General features: G+C 42.8%; 1 protein-coding gene across 1 annotated transcript; it reads right to left on the minus strand.

Annotated features, from left to right (window-relative positions):
* Positions 1-138: 138 nt before the first annotated feature.
* LOC133818556 (isoamylase 2, chloroplastic-like) lies at positions 139-3839 on the minus strand. Its single transcript, XM_062251487.1, has 3 exons — positions 3706-3839; positions 317-3212; positions 139-196 (listed from the first exon to the last, which is right to left on the minus strand). Exon 2 carries the CDS (start codon positions 3143-3145, stop codon positions 881-883), a length of 2265 nt encoding a protein of 754 aa, XP_062107471.1. The 5' UTR covers positions 3146-3212; positions 3706-3839; the 3' UTR covers positions 139-196; positions 317-880.
* Positions 3840-19773: the final 15934 nt, after the last annotated feature.

Consider the following 19773-nt stretch of genomic DNA (forward strand, 5'->3'; position numbering starts at 1 on the left):
GAGAAGCAAAACGAAAAAGATAGAAGAGGTGTAGGAAAAGAAAAATAAAACTTTAGATAATTTAAGAATATTTATAGTTATAATAATTAAGTGTTTTTTAAAATTTGATTTAAAAGGATAAGAGTTGGACAAGAGTAGTAATACAACACATTTGTATTCGTTTTCAAGATGGTGCATAGGAATTGTCCAATCCAAACTGTGTATTGCAAAGTAGAACACCCATAAAAGCAAGAGAAAAAAAACTCTAAAATGTAATTTTCTTTAAATTCATTGTTTATTGATAAAATAAACAATAATCTTTACTAAAAAAATGAACTTTATATAAGATTTACAAACTGAGATTTGAACAATGTGCTATTAACTCAAATACTCTACTGCACTTGCATGCTTATTTCAGCATTCTTAAGTATAATCTATACGAAAATGATCAAACTTGGATGGCATCAAAGAAATAACAAACTTATGAGCCAGAGCCAAGCGTACTCCACTTCCACTACTCGCTTATGGCTTCCAAAAGAGTACAACTGAGGGACTTCATTTCATAAGCAAATAATCCTGCCTTCTGCGTAATGACAGGCTCACCATCTGCTGAGAAAAACCCCGGGAATGGAAGAGCTGTGTCAACCAATCTGTGCCACACTGTTCCTTCTGCTGGCGTAGGTAGAAAAACACTCTCTGGATGGTCAGCTGCATTGAAGGCTATAAACAAATCACCCTTTGAAGATTCAGATTCAGGTTCAGCTGTTGTTTGGTTCTCCACTTTTTCTTCATCAGCTTTTAAACGCATGGCAAGGAATTTGCAGGTTGGTTCTTCCCATTTTGGCGGAGACTGATCACATCCGTGCCATTCAATGTTTTCTTCTTTTAAGAACTTCCTCTTCTAAAGAAGGTCACTTCTCCGTTGCCTCAAAGAGCTCAGAAATGAGATAAACTGTGTAACTTGACAGCCAAAATCTGTTTTCAATGCATTCCAATCAAATGATTTTCTATCACTACAGGCAATAGAACCACCAGTGCTTTGTCCACACTCATCTCCCATATTCAGAACAGGAACACCTAAGGAAACATACAAGACAAATAGGAAATTACGGATTTGTTTAAGCCGATTTTCAAGGACAAGGGTATTGGTTGTAGGACCTTCTTCCCCACAATTCCAACTTAATTCGTAAGCTAACTCATCACCACTGAAGCTGACAAGGTCCACAAGATGAAGTCCAGAATTTCTGGTAATAAAATTGAAAGAAAATGCTGGACCCCGCCCTTCTGAAAAAATATCCCCACTCCCACAAAGTCGTGTAGCAAGGCTGCTAAGAAGTTCCTCACCTCGCAGAAAGTTCCTAACATCAAAACAGAATTTCATATTCATTTCTGCCCACCTCTTCCAATGAGGAAAAGGTGCTGTTTCTCTTGGCACCATATCATGGGGTTCCCAGCAGTCTGCTATGATCTTTGTCTTTGAGAGTAGAGGATCAAAAGCAATTGCATCAACCAAAGGAGGGCGGGATAAGTGCTCTCCACGAGACCCTTGCACCAGAGAAGATGCATTTATGAAACAAAAACCATCAATATGAAACTCTGTCACCCAGTGCCGAAGACTATCCAATATAATTTGTTGCACAATGGGAAAATTACAATTCAAAGCAGTTAATGGTTCCCGATCCTCAACCCCATTCAAATAATAGGATGAATCATCAATTCCTTGAAGTGCTCCATTTTCAGTAGTATGAGTGAAAACCACTTCCAGTAGGACCTCAATCCCATCAGCATGCAATTTCTTAACCATCTCCTTCATAGAATTTATAGCAGATATAGTGCCACCAGAAGGTCCATAAATATTCATAGGTGAAAAGAAATGACAGGGAAAATATGGCCCCCTTTGCTTGTCAAATGGGAAAACAGGCTCTAACAAAACTGCATTAACACCCAGATCTTTAAAATGCCCCAACTTTTTAGTCAAACCAGAGAAGGTACCTGCTATGTCGTGAAGTAGCTGACTAGACTTGTGATCAGTAAATCGCTTCACATTTAATCGATACACCATTAGTTTCTCCAATGGTAAGTTAGGATGAATATCATCAGTCCAGTCAAAACCAGGTTCCTTGGACAACTGTCCAAGATACTTTGGCCCAGTTCCATGATCATCAGAAGTAGAACTCCTAATGATCTTGGCATATGGATCCAAAATTACACGTGAAGATTCCAATATATCTTTCCTTCCCTCTAGATTTTTCCCCTTCAATCGATAACCATAGCTCACAAAATTCTGAACACTATTGAAGGAAGCATGCCAAACATCACCTGATCGATTTACATATGGGTCTAGATCAAGCTCCAAAGAAGGATTATCAGCCTTGGTGTGATCATAGAAGCATAAAACCACACTTTCTGCATTTCTGGAAAAAATGGAAAAATTCATGGAACCGTCGTGTAAAAAGGAGAGACCCAAAGGAGTTGGGTAGCCTGAATCAAAACCAAGGGGAACACAAAAATTTGTCTTCCTATGACTTCTTATTTCTAAGTCACTTGAATCATTACCAATTGGAGATCTCAAAAGAAAAGAGAGATAGCAGGGGGTATTTTCAGCCTCAAATTCCATCTCTATCACAAACCTGCCAAAAGAAGTCTTGGAAAATGGAGTTTCAATAGTTCTGTTATCAGGGGCCGAAGTATTAAATTCTATAGGCATGAAATTTGATGAATCACCTCTATATATGCCCCAATATAGAATCAGGCTATCATCACTATTAGACAATTGTAAGGACGAAACTTCAATCTGCACAGCACAATTAACACCTTTCTTTTTGACAAAAACTTTCACCATCGCACCAACTTCTGCCCTGAAGAGATAAGATGATACCTTATCTAGTTCTTCAACTTCATTCTTTGCTGAAAATCTTTGCTTAACTGGAATAGACATCCGTGATGTAGCATTCACTTCCAAATTAGTATTCCTCAAGGAAGCATTTCTAAAATTTGGTGTGCTTTGCCCATAAAGTAGCATTTTTTCCGCATTCATTTTCACTAAGGTGTTCATAACTGTGTCTCTACATAATGTACGATTGGCATGTTGCAGCTTAGATGATTTAGGAGTTCCACAGTTCACACAACCATAACATATTGCAGCTGATGGGGAAAGACTTGCCATCAGCTGTGACAAAAGCAGATAATCTTAAACTGGTTTCAGAACAAGACCCTTGTAGCTCAAAGAGTGTCTGTTTCCAAAAGAAAAACAATAAATAAATAATTGTCATATTTACCAAATTTCGATGCTTGATAAAATTAAAATGTTCTATTAATCATAAAATAAATAAAAATTAGAGCAAAAACTTCCTATAATAGAATAATGCAGCAGAGATGCTCTATGTCAAAATATGATTGCAAAGTGGCACTGAAGTGACAAAGAAGACACAATGTACTAATCCCAAAAATCATCATGATCACCAACATTATTGGAAAATTGATAATGAATTAACAAAACAAGAAAAATCAATACTCGGTTATTGCCAAAATCAATACTTGATCTCATATGCATAATGCTTAAAATTTAGCAAATTCAAATGCTTCAACGGCAAACGAAAAAGAGACTCGCTGTAATAAAACTGAATCATACAAAATTGAGAGATGAATTAATAAAAGCAAAATATGAAAAATAAAATACCCAATAAATATATGTAAATGAAGAGTAAGAAGAGAGACCGAACTTACAGCGTAAGATCTGCAAAGTAAGAGGATGAGTGAGCATAGTGACATTGAGTGCCATTTCTTTATGAGAGTGAGAGACCCAAAAAGTAGAGAAGAAGACAGAGGAGAGAGAAAGAGAGTTAGCGTGGAGTGTCGTTTTCTGCAAAATGTTATCTACCTTTATATAATTAAGAACCGCATAGTTCGCAAATACTTGTAAAAGAAGAAGAAGTTGATCGAGATTAGCGTCCTTATCAAACACCATGTGGCACGTGCCTCTTATGCTCTACCGTTCGATCCCCAGATTTCCCTTTTGAAAATGTGAGATGCATAAGCTCGAATCATCAATTAATCGTTGAATTAAATTTTAATTATTTCCAAAGTTATCACTAAGTTAATATTAAAATCTTAGATTGTGTCATTTAATAGTTGAACAAGATTTTGATTATTTTCAAGTTATCATAATTATGATAATGATATAAATGTTTTTTTTTCCTTTTTAAATCCATGTCATTGTTTTTAAATTTTACTGCTAATACTTAGTACATGTTGTCTCCATACGACAACGTGGTCTTAATGAATCATGTCGTTTAGTCCTCCTCATAACCTAGAGCCAAATTTGTGGGTGTCATTCCTATCACAATCGGATAACATGCTCAATAGGTTATCAACAAGAACCATCCATTAAGGACCTAAAGAAGAAGTAGCCTTCAAAGTAGTTACATTGATCCAACAAAGTTCCTCGGGTAGTAATCAACCTATCAGACCCCAAGGACCCCTTTTTCACGGAAGGGGAACTCTCTTGATAGGTATCAGCCAGAGAGACACTCTGGACCACAAACACGTGCTTGACACAGTTAATGGCTATAAGGATCGTGTTGTCGTTTCCGTAAAAGCGACAAAGGAGATGTCTCAAGATGTCGTCTGACATGGAGATAGGTGCAGCTAGCCTCTTGAAAAGTTCCAGAAATCGCCTTTTCTAATAAAGTAGTGGGCTTGATATCCTCGTATTGGGCTCGTCGTATGACAAATGGGGCCCACAAGCCTATCTTATGGGAAAGAAATCATAATTTATGTGTAGACTAATCCTGTTATGAGAATATTATTGTAATCAGCTCCCATTAATTAGCTTAACCCCCTCAACCACCTATAAATAAGGCTAGGGTATCACTTGTAAAGGGATCCAATTTTAGAGCATGCAAAAACGCTGCCTAAACTTTTAGAGAACTTGAACTTTGCAAGTTCTTCTTCCTAATACAATTGACTCATGGACTAGAGTTAATTAATACGCTGAACCACATACAAATCTTGTGTTTAATATCTTTTCTTTGAGCTTTGTTATATATTTGTAGTTGGCGAAAAAGCTAGTCAACATTTTGGTGCTTTCATTGAGAGCTTGAAGAAAGCAAGATTTCGACAATGGTGAATACAAGATATCGATCAACTGCAAATGATGATCTTCCACCCTCGCTTGGAGGTGGACAAGAATGCCAACCTCCAATAGTTATCCTGGTGGTGGCGAATAATGATGACTATGACGAGGACGGTGGAAACAATGACTCCTTATTGGGAATGGTGCCCTTAAAGCATATGTATTCGACAATATTTTTATGAAATGAATTTTTGCATATATTGAATGTTTTATATTATTGTTTGAATAATATTATTTAAATATAAGAAAATTTTGAAATTAATTAATGTGACCTCAATCTTGTATTGGTACGAGAGGAATAAGATTGAGGGAAATGAATTTAAATAGTTCACAATAAAATAAAGTTATATGGAATCTTTGGATTAAATACTATTAGAACGGTTCACTAGCATTGTTGACTGTCTTGTTCACTATCAACTTAATAATAGAACTTATAGAAAATAAATAAGATAAATACCAAGGTTTTACGTGGTTCAGGTTATAAAACAACTTTAGTCCACGAGTCTTTATTATTATTGTTCTTGAAGCTTGAGATAACAAGCTTCAATGAAGGTTTTCTCAGGCAGCATATATCTTGCTTAGAGTACAAAAGTTGTCAACCCTTTTACATTGGTACCCTAGACCTATTTATAGAGGATGAGGGTCATTAATTTCATTTATTACAAATATTCCCCAATTATTTGGGGAGTTAATTGCTATTAAATCCCTCTCAATGCTCTAATAAAGATTGTGGGCCCGTTCATATCGCACCCAATTTGTAGGTTGTAGCCCACCAACTTTACGGGAGACACGCCTCTGACACTGTCAGAATGTGGCTGCATGTTTTCCCGTGTCAGACGGTGTTGGGGGAAATACCAATTATCAAGTGTACGAACTTGACACCACTACTCAAGGTGCCCATAAAGTTTTAGACGATCTTGTGGTGGCCCAAGGCTACTGTTACTGACACGTGGTGCTCTCTCCAGGCTTGAGGACAAAACTCCTAGGCCTAGAGGACTATTGGATCAAGAAGACGGGAGGACCACTAGAGTGGTCCTCGGGACGTGGCCTTACTTGGAGACATCCACGCCTAAAAAGGGAAATGTGGCTCGCTAGGAGGATACTATACTTCGAGGAGCTCTCGGCGAGCTCTATAGAGCTACATTATCTCATGAGGAGTTTAATTACTTCTCTAATTACTACCACGTGTCCAATGATGAAATCATGGACAACATTTGCCCCCCCAAGTCTTCACTTGTCCTCGAACAGTGGAGACTTAGTATGAGAGGATTAGTCTCAAGGGTCTTCAAGAGGTGGCTCTAGGGCTCTTCATGGCATCATACTTGAAAAATATGAAACCACATGTTGACTCCCCATTACTGGGGTCATCAATTGGTGCAATTAATGAGGAGTCCTTTCCACGCCCAAAACGTCCAATTCGTACCTAAAGCGCCCTTTCGCCCTGTATCCGAGGCTTCATTTTTCCCATGTTAATGATCACGATCCGTGCCTTGATAATCACGACCGTTTGATCACGCTCGATTGCCTATCCCATAGGTGATCAATGGTCGGGGTGGAGCTTCCACCCCAAGCTCTTCGCGTATAAAACTCGAGAACCGCCTCTCACATATTCACTTTGGTCATTTGAAATTCAAAAAACATTTGAGCTCTTTAACTCTTCCCAAAGCTTCATCTCTCGCAGAGCCCCAAACCTTCACCGTCGTCTGCGTTTCTGATGACCTAGACGACTAATCCTTATTCTTCTGGCTGAACAACAAGAAGCACTTTCGGGTTCACACACAGCACAACACCTATAGGCGCTTTATATCGAGTGATTACTTTCGACCAATTCTCATTCTAGGTTCTGGCTTGTTGTGTGTAGTTGCATGCTTAGGATTTTGATGTTCTTGGCATTTAGAGGTATTTTCGACCTCATTTTAGTTGTTTTGGGCCCCTTTTGATGTTTAAAATGGTCAAATGGCTTATTTCGTGCCTTATACGATTTTTTTTTGTTTATGGGCATTCAACAGGTGTCCTTCAGCACCAATCCGTTGGCTCCAAGGACACCTGTTGCAGATTTTATAGCTACGCAAGTATACGTATTCACAATTTGTCATAAATCTCGATAAGAACAAGTATCGTCCCACGAAGATTGATTTATCAAATACCAAATAATTAATTTCTAGTTTTTATTTGGCTAATGAAAACTGGATTTGTGAAATTTGAATACAAGAAAACAGAGATAATTGAAAATTGCAAAAATCAAATAATAACAAGAACACAAGGATTAAATTCACTATGAAACAATTAGGAATCCTAATCTTGTCTATTATCCACTCTATTATTCTTTAATGCAATTACCACTGAAAATGATAGGCAATCTAAAGTGTTATTTATTTGGGTTATGAAATAGAAAACTCGACCTAATGTGAATTCCCTATATTTCTATGGTCAATTCAAACAATAGGAAGCGATGAATACAACCCTAAATCACATAAAATAATTTGATACTCTCGTTCTAAATTGAAATCTATGTCTATTCAATTTTAGCATATTCAAATCTCACTTTTCAGATTTTGATTCAAATTCAAAAATCGTATGTAAAAGGTGCGCAGTCAATCACATACACAATAAATACAAACTGAATAGATTTCAGATGAAGAAAAAATAGATAAATGCATTAAATCATAATAGAGTTTCAAGAGAGTCAATTAGAAAACCTAAACAGAAATTTAGTTCATAAACATGACTAAATCAAACATAAACATAGAATTTAACATAGTTTAAATCAAAAGATAAAGAAAAAGAACTCTAGTTTTTTTGTTTCTTCTCTAGCCTCCTTCTTGCTTAATCTGATCTCCTCACTCTTAAAAACGTTATTGTTGACTCGATTCTTTGCCAACAGGTAATTATACGAATAAATAGGATAGATCAGTGCAAATCGGTGAACCGTAATATGAAAATAATTATATGCTAGATTTGAGAAACTAATAGCATGGGAAGATGGTCACTCCTTTCTTTTTAGGTGGTTCGAAGGTTAAAATCCCTCTAGTCCACTAGTCGATGTTATTGATATCTCTTGACTATTTCTTACAGAGTGTTTCTTTACAAAAATATGCCAAACCCTTGCACTACCTAGGGTCTTGGTATTTATAGGAAGAAGATATCTGGGTTGGCAATGGGGTCATCCCGTGATCTCTTTACCCTTCACGTCATCTCTGTGACACTAATGATTAATTCCTAAACTTTGCAGTGAAGTGTGGTCTAATCAATAGGTAAGGAGGGATAATGGACCGCATGGCCCAAATCAGGCGTGGGATGCTTGAACACGCATGTTTATACTGCGTGTCCGAGAATTCAGGAATAGAATAGACACACGATGTCTGATATATGCACGTTTATATTGGGTGGTTGACTTTACAAGGGTTCGGGTGTCAGATCTCTGCCGCATCACGAGCTTAATGTGGTTCCAGCTCGTGACACTCATACTGCTGACACGATGCCTTCGAGTAGCAGTTAACTCTCTAATCAGCTCGGGCTGGACAGATGGAGGTCCGTAATAAACAGCTCTGGGTGGACAATTTACACGTGGCATATCGAATTAGGCCCTTTTCTAGCTCGCCAATATACGCGGATATTTAGGGCGAACATTTGCCCCCCAAGCCCCTGCTCGTGACCCATAACGTCATCTGTGATCTTCACAGTGGGGGCTTTTAAGTTTCCCTTTCAACTCTTCATGTCCTGCCCACTGTGTGGGTATTGGACAAGTGGAGTGTCGTGGTTGGCGACTGTTCGGTTTCTGAGAATTGCATTAAATGGCCTAGCCTGCTTTCGGCCGTCGTTTCGCCTCTCGAGTTATGACCCTCGTATCTCACATTAATTTGATCGAACGGTCCTCGTTTCTTTATGCCTCTTACGTGTATATAAGGTTGGCCATCTTCTGTATCAGCCACCCTTCATTTGAAATTTTTTCCTCATTTTCTCTCCTTTTTAGTATCAGAAGTTTCTCTTCTTCCAGTTATCATCCCAGAGATCCCTACGCTCTCGCCATAAGAGTTTCTTCACCAGTCCAGCTTTAAAGACTCCACCTGGACTCCGATTCCTACGCTTTTTGCGACTTTCACACGGAAAATACACTGTAAGTCCTCTACCTGTTGCATGTTTTGATCTTTCCATTTTTCTGTTAGGTAAACCTCTTTCTTGCTCGCACATTGTAGGCTGTTTTTGGCTGGTTTTTGGTGCATAGGATTTGATCTTAGGCATATCGACTATTTGAGAACATGTCTAGGAATGTGATGTTTAGGACAAGATAAATTATGGGTAATTTTTCTGGGTAGCTTTAGGGAATGCCTGTTAGGAAAATGGAAGGTGGGAGGTTTATAGGGTGCAAAACTGGGTAGCTTAGGGGTCACGCTTCCTAGGCGGTTTTGCTTTTTAAAACTTTCCCTCCAAGGCAAGCATTATCCTGACCCTCCTGACACACAGATCCCGAGCAATTGGGGATCCGTTGGAAACGTGGGCACGTGACCATGGCAACGCGTGGCTTCACACACTGCGGGCTGAGATTACCTCAACCCGTGTACGAAAATCACTTCTCGCGCTATATTCCCTTTTTTATTTTTAGGTCGCCTATTTAAACTTTTCTTCATTCTTGTTCGTTAGGCGATCAGATGGGACCCAGGAAGAATGTACCTAAGAAGAGCACGGTTGGCTCGTCGTCCCAGTAGGCCAGCAAGGGGAAAGGAATTGTGATGGATTCTCCCATCCCCCACTTCGGTCCCACAGTGGAGAAAGAGGTCGAGGTGGGACCTGACACCTTCTTCGAGGCAGAGAGGATAGTCTCAAAGATTACGACCCAAGGGAGGGTCAACAAGATGTTGCTGTCCCATAACATCGAAATTGGGACAGGCGCTCTTGTTGCCCGACCTCCCCTCGAGGGCGAGAGGAGCTGCACGCCTCTCGATGAGGAGTTTGCGGCTTGGAGCGACGAACACCTCAAGGTCGGGGCCTTCCTACCTCTAGACCAGTACTTCGCGAATTTCTTGAATTACGTGAAGCTGGCTCCCTTCCAACTGCCCCCTAACTCCTACCGTCTGCTGGCAGGGCTGAGGTACCTCTTCCTGAGGCACGAGTGGGAGGTCCCTACACCAGCGGACATCCTTTTCTTCGTCTGCCTCAAAGCCAGCCTGGATCAATGGGGGTGAGGCGACGGGTTCTACTATTTGACCCATTTTCCCAACTCTCCCCCAGTCATCGAGCTGCCCAGCCACCCCAATGACTTCAAGGATCAGTTCTTCATGTCGACAGGGTTTCACAACTGCGAATACAACTACTTCAACCGCCTTAGTAAGTTCTCTCTATTCTCAGCTCGCGAAATCACCATATTGCTTTATTTCTTTTCACGCGCATTGACTTGAACATCATCGTGCATCCATTTTTGCGAGGACGACCAAATTGGTGACCCTTGGGGGTCAATACGAAACTTTGGCGGGACTCCCACCAAGTGAAAAAGACTACCGCCAGCTCGTATTTGATGAGACGATGCTGGCGTATAAGTTAATTTCTCCGGGCCAGACTCTGGCCTTGAGGAGGTCGCGAGCTATCCTAGTAGCTTGCGAGCTAGTGCCAATCCCCAAGGGGGATGCCGCGGACAGCGACAAGCAGGATGAAGAAGATGAGGTCCCAGCTCGTGCGACGAAAGCGAGCTCTCGAGGCAGCTCAGGGCCTCGACGTGAATCGGATTCAGTCTGGGACAGCAGCCGGCCCCTCTGGCCAAGGTCACCCATACTTGTTTAGGGACTTAGATAGGGCCATCGCAGACCTAAGGCTTGCTAGGTTTAACCTAAGCCAGCTCGTACATCGCCATTGAGATGACCTAGATCTTAACATAACCCTACTTCAGTGTGTAGATCAACTAGTTTTGCGCCATGATATGGGCCGTCCTAGGGGCACCGTAGTAGTAGACAACACCCTGTCCTTTAGGTCGGCCTTCTTTGAGGAGTACGGGACCAACCTTAGGTCGTGGCCCTCCCTTCTGGAGGGTGTAATCGCTCCAGGGCTTAGGAAATATGTAGAGGAGTCCAGTCCTGAGGCGGATCCGGACCCAGAGCCCCCTATCATCCGTGAAGTAATAAACTTAGACTCCCCCATAGAAACTTCGAGGCCGGAGGTCGTGGCAATAGATTCCTCCTCTAGCTCAAAGGGTAGGACCATTTCAATACACCTTTAGATTTTTCTTGTAATAAAGTAACCTTACATGTATACTAACGCTCCTTTCTTTTTGTTTCAGGCGAAGAGATGGCACAGCTCGGAGACAACGTCCTGCGATCCATCTTCTAGGGGGGAATCCTCCCTCAGGTTCGTCGGGGCCACTGACCAAGAAACCTCGGCTGACCAAGAAGACTCCTCCTATCGGGACCACCTCCAAGTCTCCCGCCAAGGGGAGGGGCCAGGTCCCTGCAGCCACAAAGAACATGCCCCCACCTCCCCCGCGACCTCCAGCCCCTACTCGGGAACAGGAGGCACCAGCTGGAACCCCGCCAGTTCCCACTCCCACTGTGCGCATCCCGGTTAACACCCAGGCTCTGGATAAAATCCCCGCGACCTTTCGAGGGAAGGTCTACGGGACCGTGAGCTATACGGTGGAGCATTATTACAATGCCACCCCGAGGGATTGAGGGAGATCGAGACGAGGAGCCCCGAGAATGTCATGGAGTCTTTGTTGGGGATGATCCTCATGGTAAGTTTACTTAGTTAAATTTCTTTGCTTTCTTCCCAGCATGTGCCTTACTATCTATCTCTTTGTAGGCGGCTTTGGCTCTACACCGCAGCATAGCTCGGTCCAGGGCCAGGATTGATGAGATCAGGGGCAAGTTCTAGACTGCTCAGGCCACTCTCGCGTCTGCCCAACAACAAGAGCAAAGTGCCAAGGTCGCCCTGACGACTGCCAAAGAAAGTGAAAAGGATGCATAGGTCGCCTTGGCCGCTGTGAAGACCGAGCTTGAGGAGGCCAAGACTAAGCAGTTGGAGGCTGAGGCCGCCATCATGGCAGAGAGGGTGTCGTCCAGATCCTCCATGGAGGCCATGCTCTACCATTCCTCGGCCTTCAACTAGGATGGCAACTTCTCCTTTTTGGCGCTTGAGGTGTGGGAGCCATTCATTGAGAAGTTCAAAGCCCGTCCTCAACATGAGCCGCCTTTTGAGACTGGGGAGACTTTTGCTGGTGGCGAGCAAGAGACCGAGGGGGTGACCTCGTCGGAGCGGCCTGGAGGGGACTAATATTTTTTGTATTTATTTGTAATAATTTATCATGAGGTTTTTTCCTCCTCGTGACAATTGATTTCAATTACCCTGAATTCCATCACATATTTTTCTTTAATATGATGTGATTGATAAAAACCTAGTTTGCGTTAGTTTATTGACTCTTTCTTCAAAACTACAAAGCATTGCTAGTCAATTTTAACCAAGTTCTAAGTATTAGGACCTGGTTATGTCTAGGACATTAATTTTTAAAAAGCTTAGTTCGCGTTAGTTTTATCGACACCCCGTGTTCTTTAGGAAAAACACTGAATTAATCAATTTAACTAACTTCTAAGCTTCGAGACCTGGTTGCATCCAGGACATTTATTTAAAAAATTAGTTTGCGCTAGTTTTATCGACACCCCGTGCTCTTTAGGAAAAACACTGGTTAGTTAATTTAACTAACTTCTAAGTTTCGGGACCTGGTTATATCCAGGATATTTATTTAAAAACTTAGTTCGCGCTAGTTTTATCGACACCTCGTGCTCTTTAGGAAAAACACTGGTTAGTCAATTTAAATAACTTCTAAGTTTTGGGACCTGGTTGTATCCAAGACATTTATTTAAAAACTTAGTCCGCGCTAGTTTTATCGACACCCCGTGTTCTTTAGGAAAAACACTGAATTAATCAATTTAACTAGCTTCTAAGTTTCGGGACCTGGTTATATCCATGATATTTATTTAAAATCTTAGTCTGCGTTAGTTTTATCGACACCCCGTGCTCTTTAGGAAAAACACTGGTTAGTCAATTTAACTAACTTCTAAGTTTCGAGACATGGTTATATTCAGGATATTTATTTAAAAACTTAGTTTCCGTTAGTTTTATCGACACCTCGTGCTCTTTAGGAAAAACACTGGTTAGCCAAGTTAACTAACTTCTAAGTTTCGGGACCTGGTTGTATCTAGAATATATGTCCCCCAAGTAAACAGAAAGGGATCTTTCTTGGTTACTTGGAACGCGCTCTTCTAACACTACACACACACAGAAACATACAACGATATACAAAAGTACTTCTCATTTTTTAATAAAACAAGGTGGCTTTCATAATTAAGTCTTACAAAAGTACGACTATTGATAATATTTCTTTAGGTGTATAGCATTCCATGTCCGTGGGACTGCTTCTCCATTAGGCCGAGCTAGTTTAAAGGTCCCATCCTTCACAACCTCTATTATCTGATAGGGTCCTTCCCAGTTTGGTCCCAAAACTCCATCATTGGGATCCTTACCGGCTAAGAAGACTCTTCAGAGCACCAGGTCGCCTAAGTTAAAGATGCGTCTCTTGACCTTTGAGTTGAAATAATGAGTGATATTTTGTTGATAATGCTTGAGCTGTAGCTGCGAATCTTCTTGTTTTTCATTAATTAGGTCGAGGGACGCGCTGAGAAATTTGTCGTTCTGGTCTTGGTCAAATGCCCGGACTCTATGCGAGGCTATCTTTGCTTCGACAGGAAGGACGGCCTCACTTCTGAAAGTCAGAGAGAAAGGAGTGTGACCCGTCGAAGTTCGGTGTGAGGTCCGGTATGCCAACAACACCTGGGGGAGCTGTTCAGGCCAAACTCCCTTGGCTTCATCCAACCTCTTCTTAAGGCTCGCTTTTGGTGTCTTGTTCATAGCCTCGACCTGTCCATTAGACTGGGGGTAGGCCACAAAGGAATTTTTTAAAATTATGTCGTGCCTCTCGCAGAATTCAGTGAAGAGGTCGCTATCAAATTGGGTTCCGTTATCCGATACGATCTTCTTTGGCAGCCCAAATCGGCATACAATATTCTTAACCACAAAGTCAAGGACCCTCTTTGATGTAATCATCGCCAGGGGCTCCGCTTCTGCCCATTTCGTGAAGTAGTCAATAGCCAACACCGCATAGCGAACTCCTCCTTTTCCCGTGGGCAGGGCACCGACTAAATCGATTCCCCAGACCGCGAACGACCACGGGGACGAGATCATCTTCAGCTTGACTGGAGGGGCTCGGGCGAGCGTGGTGAACCACTGGCACTTGTCGCACTTTTGGACATAAGAAATTGAGTCCTTTGATAGAGCGGGCCAATAATATCCTTGCCTTAATATCTTCAAGGCCAGGTTATGCCCCCCAGCGTGATCTCCACAAAATCCCTCATGCATCTCTTGCAGAATAGTTTTTGCTTCGCCTGGCAAAACACACCACAGAAGAGGTAAAGAAAGACCACGCTGGTACAACGTCCCATCTACCATTGTATACCTCGGAGCTTGGTAAAGTATCCTCCTCGCGTCGTTTCGCTCTTCAAGTAATTTTCCTGTTGTGAGGTACTCGACAATGGGAGTCATCCAGGTCGGCCTGGCGTCGATCATCTCGACCTCTCTCCCGGTTTCCTCTACGCTTGGCCTTTCCAAGAATTCCACCGGTACCAGGCCCAAGGTTTCGGCCTCCTTGGAGGTGGCGAGCTTTGCTAAGGCGTCAGCATTGGCATTCTGCTCCCGAGGTGTCTATTCAACTAGGTTGTGCTCAAATGCGGACAGCTCCTTCTTTACCTTGGCCAGGTAGGCTGCCATCTTGGTTCCCCGCGCTTGGTATTCTCCTGACACCTGGTTTACCACGATCTGGGAATCGCTATAGCACTGGATGGAGCTGGCCTTCAGCTCCTGGGCCACCCTTAGCCCAGCCAATAAAGCTTTGTACTCGGCCTCGTTGTTGGATGCTTCGAATCTGAACCGCAACACGGAGTGCAAACGATGTCATTCCGGGGATATCAAAATGGCTCCAGCTCCAGATCCGTTCTCGTTAGACGAACCGTCCACAAAGACTTTCCACGAGGCCTGTACCGGTTCTTCCACTGGTTCTTCTTGGAATCCCGTGCACTATGCTACAAAATCAGCTAGAGCTTGGATTTTGATCGCAGTTCGTGGCACGTACAGTATCTCAAATTGGCTGAGCTTGATAGCCCACTTCAAAAGACGCCCTGATGCCTCAGGTTTCTGCAAAACCTACCTTAAAGGTTGATCGGTTATGACGTGGATTGAATGGGACTAGAAATACGGTCTGAGCTCTCTGGAGGCCATGATAAGGCAGAACGCCATCTTTTCCATCATCGGATATCTAGACTCGGCTTCGAGAAGCCTCTTGATAATGTAGTAGACCGGCTTCTGAGATCGATCCTCCTCACGAACCAGCACGGCGTTGGCTGCATCTTCCGTTACAACTAGGTAAAGAAAAAGAGGCTCTCCTGCTGTTGGTTTAGATAACACAGGCGGCTCAGCTAAATGTGCTTTTAGGTCGAGGAAGGCCCGCTCACACTCCTCGGTCCACTCGAATTTTTTATTTCCCCGGAGAAGGTTATAGAATGGCAAACACTTGTCGGTTGATTTGGACATGAACCGATTAAGGACTGCCACCCTTCCTGTTAGACTTTGGACGTCTTTTCGTGACCGGGGTGATGGCATTTCGAGTAGCAACCTGATTTTATCGGGGTTCGCCTCTGTAACGCCCCAACTCCTGGGACCGTTACGGTGTGCCTTGTAAACAGTGCTAAACTCGCTAATCGAGTCGTTTGGGCAAAATCGTGAACTAAGTATGGTTAGCGGTTTAGGGATTAAACTTTTTGGTTAAGATGTAACGTTTCACTAGAACGTTTAATTTATACATTGGGATCTCGAAAATAAAGTTTCAGAGTCTATTACAGAAAGCATTTACAACAGGCCGTCCTAAGCGGCAAAACAGGGTTCAACCCTAGTTCCACTTTAAACCTCGCCCGTGGCGGACGAGCAGCTGCATATGTACACGTCATCACCTAAGCTCTCCAACTCAAGGATGGTCCAGCTTCCTCTTGCCTTTACCTGCACCACGTAGCACCCGTGAGCCAAAGCCCAGCAAGAAAACACAGAATAACGTGATATAAAATCAACCATAGCCATAGTAACCATTTGGAACCATCGGTCCATCCAGATAGGTGACAATAGCCAAAAGTCACAATAATGAGCATCGCTCCCTCTAGCCATGTGACGATAGGGTCACCAGGGCTTAACCGATAAGTGATTCTTTCTTAAATTTGATTAGGACAGGTGCATGATGAATGGTCACCAACATAACCTTCCTCCCGACCCTAGAGTCGTGCAATGGACAGTGTCCCTTGGCCATGTGACAAACAGTCACCGGGGTCATATACCTTGGCCATAAACATTTGGTCATAGACCAGGCAAGCGCTTATAGTTCTCATTGACCTTCCGGTCGGTCCAGCACTAATACCCCATATGAGTCATTCAATGCCAACCTCGATTGGATCCAATCTTTACTTGGCCCGGCGTTCACAACGCACTGCCACTTCTGACCCTTGGGTTGGTAAAACGCGACCAGTGCTCAGCCCGTGGTGAACTTAACTGATAAGTCACAGCTTCACGGACGGACCTGACACCATTGTCGATTCTGACTAATAAGTCAGCGCCATACACAGGTAAGCCATGCCACCAAACATATATCACATGTCCAACGTCCATAAACAAGGTATTTAGCATGCTTACTAACAGATACCAGTACAATTAGGACTATGCATTAACATAGAGGCTCAAGCTCTGAACAATATCACATCCAGTATACAAAGCATGTCCTATTCACATGTTTCTTATGCATCATATGCAATATGTTCAACCATCCGACATGCACCAATAACAGCCATGCATGTCACGTTTAATAGTCAACCAACATGCATCAAGAATAGCCATGCATGTCACACATAATAGTCAACCGACATGCATTAATGATAACCACGCATGTCATACTCAGTAAACAACCAACATGCATCATAATAGCCATGCATATCACATTTATACAGGGTGCAGTTTTCTTACCTCAAATCCGAGCTAGAACCAATATAAGAACGACCCTTGAGAACGGTCAACCTTTAAGCCCTTAGCGGTCACCTAATCATAACCAAATATGGAACACCATCAATAACATGATAACCAAAGGTTTTCAAACCAACATCTAGCCTCCAAGAGATCAATCCAAACTAATCCAAGTAGTAGGGACAATCCCGAGGCCCATAGCTAAGTTCCCGGGGTCAAAACGAGCAAACAGGGTGAAAACAGGGCAAGGGCTGCGACCCTAGCACCTTGGGCCGTGGCCCCCAGAATTTCCAGAGGCAAGCGCCGCGGCGCCCCACACAAGGGCCGCGGCGCCCAGCGAAACAGAAAGGCCACCTGCTAACTCGAGCTAGGGCCGCGGCGCCCAACCCAGAACCATTCTCCAACGTGTTTTCAACACTTCAAAGTCCCCAAAAACACACCTAAACATTCCCCAATCATCAAAACAAAGTTTCCAAGCTTCCCAATACCTCAAAACCCTCAAAACCCACGGTTCAAACAAACCGAAAACTCAACGATTCACAAAATCAATTCAAAGCTTAGAAACTCGAAATAACTCAAAACTTAAACTTCAATTACCTTTGATTAGGTTGTTTCCCGTCAAATCCTTCGGCTAAGAAGCTTCTATTCTTTCCTAGGATCGCTATGCCTCGACCCTCGCTTGATTCCGACTCCTAGAACTCAAGATATCTTCGAAAACGCTCAAACGGTAAAACGGACCGCCAAGAGAGAGAACGAGAGGTTTCCTAACGTATGTTCTTATCTGACAAGCTACTTCAAGCTTAAGTAACCTCAAATAAAATCTAGTGCTCGGGGTCCCGAAAACACCCCCGGGGACATTATAGTCAAAACTTCCAGAATTCCATCCTGATCTCAAATACTCCTAATCCATCACCAAATAAACATTTCTATTACCCCGAAACTGACCCCGTTATGACAGAAGCGCTAATCCATTATATATGACCGTCTCATGTCGAATAGCTCGAATATATCTCCATAATAATAAAATCTCATTCACACAAATTACGATATGCACCCAATTTACAAATATGCCCTCAACATGCCAAATTACCAAAATGCCCTCATAACTATAAATACTCCCATATGCATGCATTTACCACCATATAATAATATAATTCACATGAACATGCATATGATTATTAAATAACATAATAGATCAATTATGGCCCTCCCGGCCTCCTAATCAAAGTCCTAAACCTTATTAGGAAATTCGGGGCATTACAGCCTCTATTCCTCTGGTGTTGACTATGAAACCCAGAAATTTTCCTGACACAACCCTAAAGGTACACTTTTGGGGATTCAGCCTCATACCGTACTGTCTTAAAATCTTAAAACATTCCTTCAGATCAAGGACATGGTTATCGGCAGTTTTTGACTTGACCAACATGTCATCAACATACACTTCCATGTTTTTTCCGATCTGATTATCAAACATCCTGTTGACCAATCTCTGATATGTAGCTCCTGCATTCTTCAGCCCGAAGGGCATGACCTTGTAACAATAACGTTAGTTGGGGTCATGAAGCTAGTGTGTTCCTGGTCCGCAGGATTCATGGAGATCTGGTTATAGCCCAAGTATGCATCCATAAAGGACATGAGCTCGTGCCCCGCAGTGGTATCTACCAATTGATCAATCCTTGGCAAGGGGAAGCAATCTTTGGGGCAGGCTTTATTCAGATCGGAAAAGTCGATGTAGGTCCGCCACTTCCCATTGGGCTTCGGGACCAAAACAGGATTGGCGACCCAGATCGGGTATTTTGCCTCACGAATAAAGTCGAACTTTAAAAGTCGAGCTACTTCCTCTTCTAGGGCCTCAGCTCGGGTCGTGCCCAGGCGCCTTTGTTTCTGGGACTTCACAGGCACGTTCTTGTCCAAGTTAAGGGTGTGCATGATGATGCTTGGGTTGATCCCTATCATGTCTTCATGAGACTAGATGAACACATCTAGATTCTCTTGTAGAAATCTCAGTAGCTCCGCCTTCCTCTTATTACACAAGTTTTTCCCAAGCTTCACCACCTTCGAGGGGTCTTTCGGGTCGATGTTCACCTCTTTGAGTTTTTCGATGGCCTGGAGCTCGGATCTATCTTCTCCTATCCTGGGGTCGATATTATCATTCAAGGTGATACCTTCCCCATTGGCTTCCTAAGGTTTTTCTATCTCAGGAATAGGTCCTACTTCCTGAGATTCCTCATGTCCGTTTTGAATGGTCATCGTCTGCTGCCCGGGTTGTGATTTTCCCTTCATGGAAATGCTATAGCATTCCCTGGCAGCGAACTGATCACCTCGGACTGTACATATCCCCATAGAGGAGGGGAATTTGATTGCGAGATGGCGGATAGAAGTTATGGCCTCAAATGCCATCAACATAGGTCGGCCTAGAATAATGTTGTATGCGGTGGGACAATCAATAACCACGAACTCGAGGAGCTTAGGAATAGTTCGGGGCCCCTCTCCCAAGGTTATTACTAGCTCGATTGTTCCTATCACTGCCGAACCTTCTCCGAAAAATCCATACAACATCATGGAGGTGG

Source organism: Humulus lupulus, chromosome 2, assembly GCF_963169125.1.
Source record: "Humulus lupulus chromosome 2, drHumLupu1.1, whole genome shotgun sequence".
Lineage (NCBI taxonomy): Eukaryota > Viridiplantae > Streptophyta > Magnoliopsida > Rosales > Cannabaceae > Humulus > Humulus lupulus.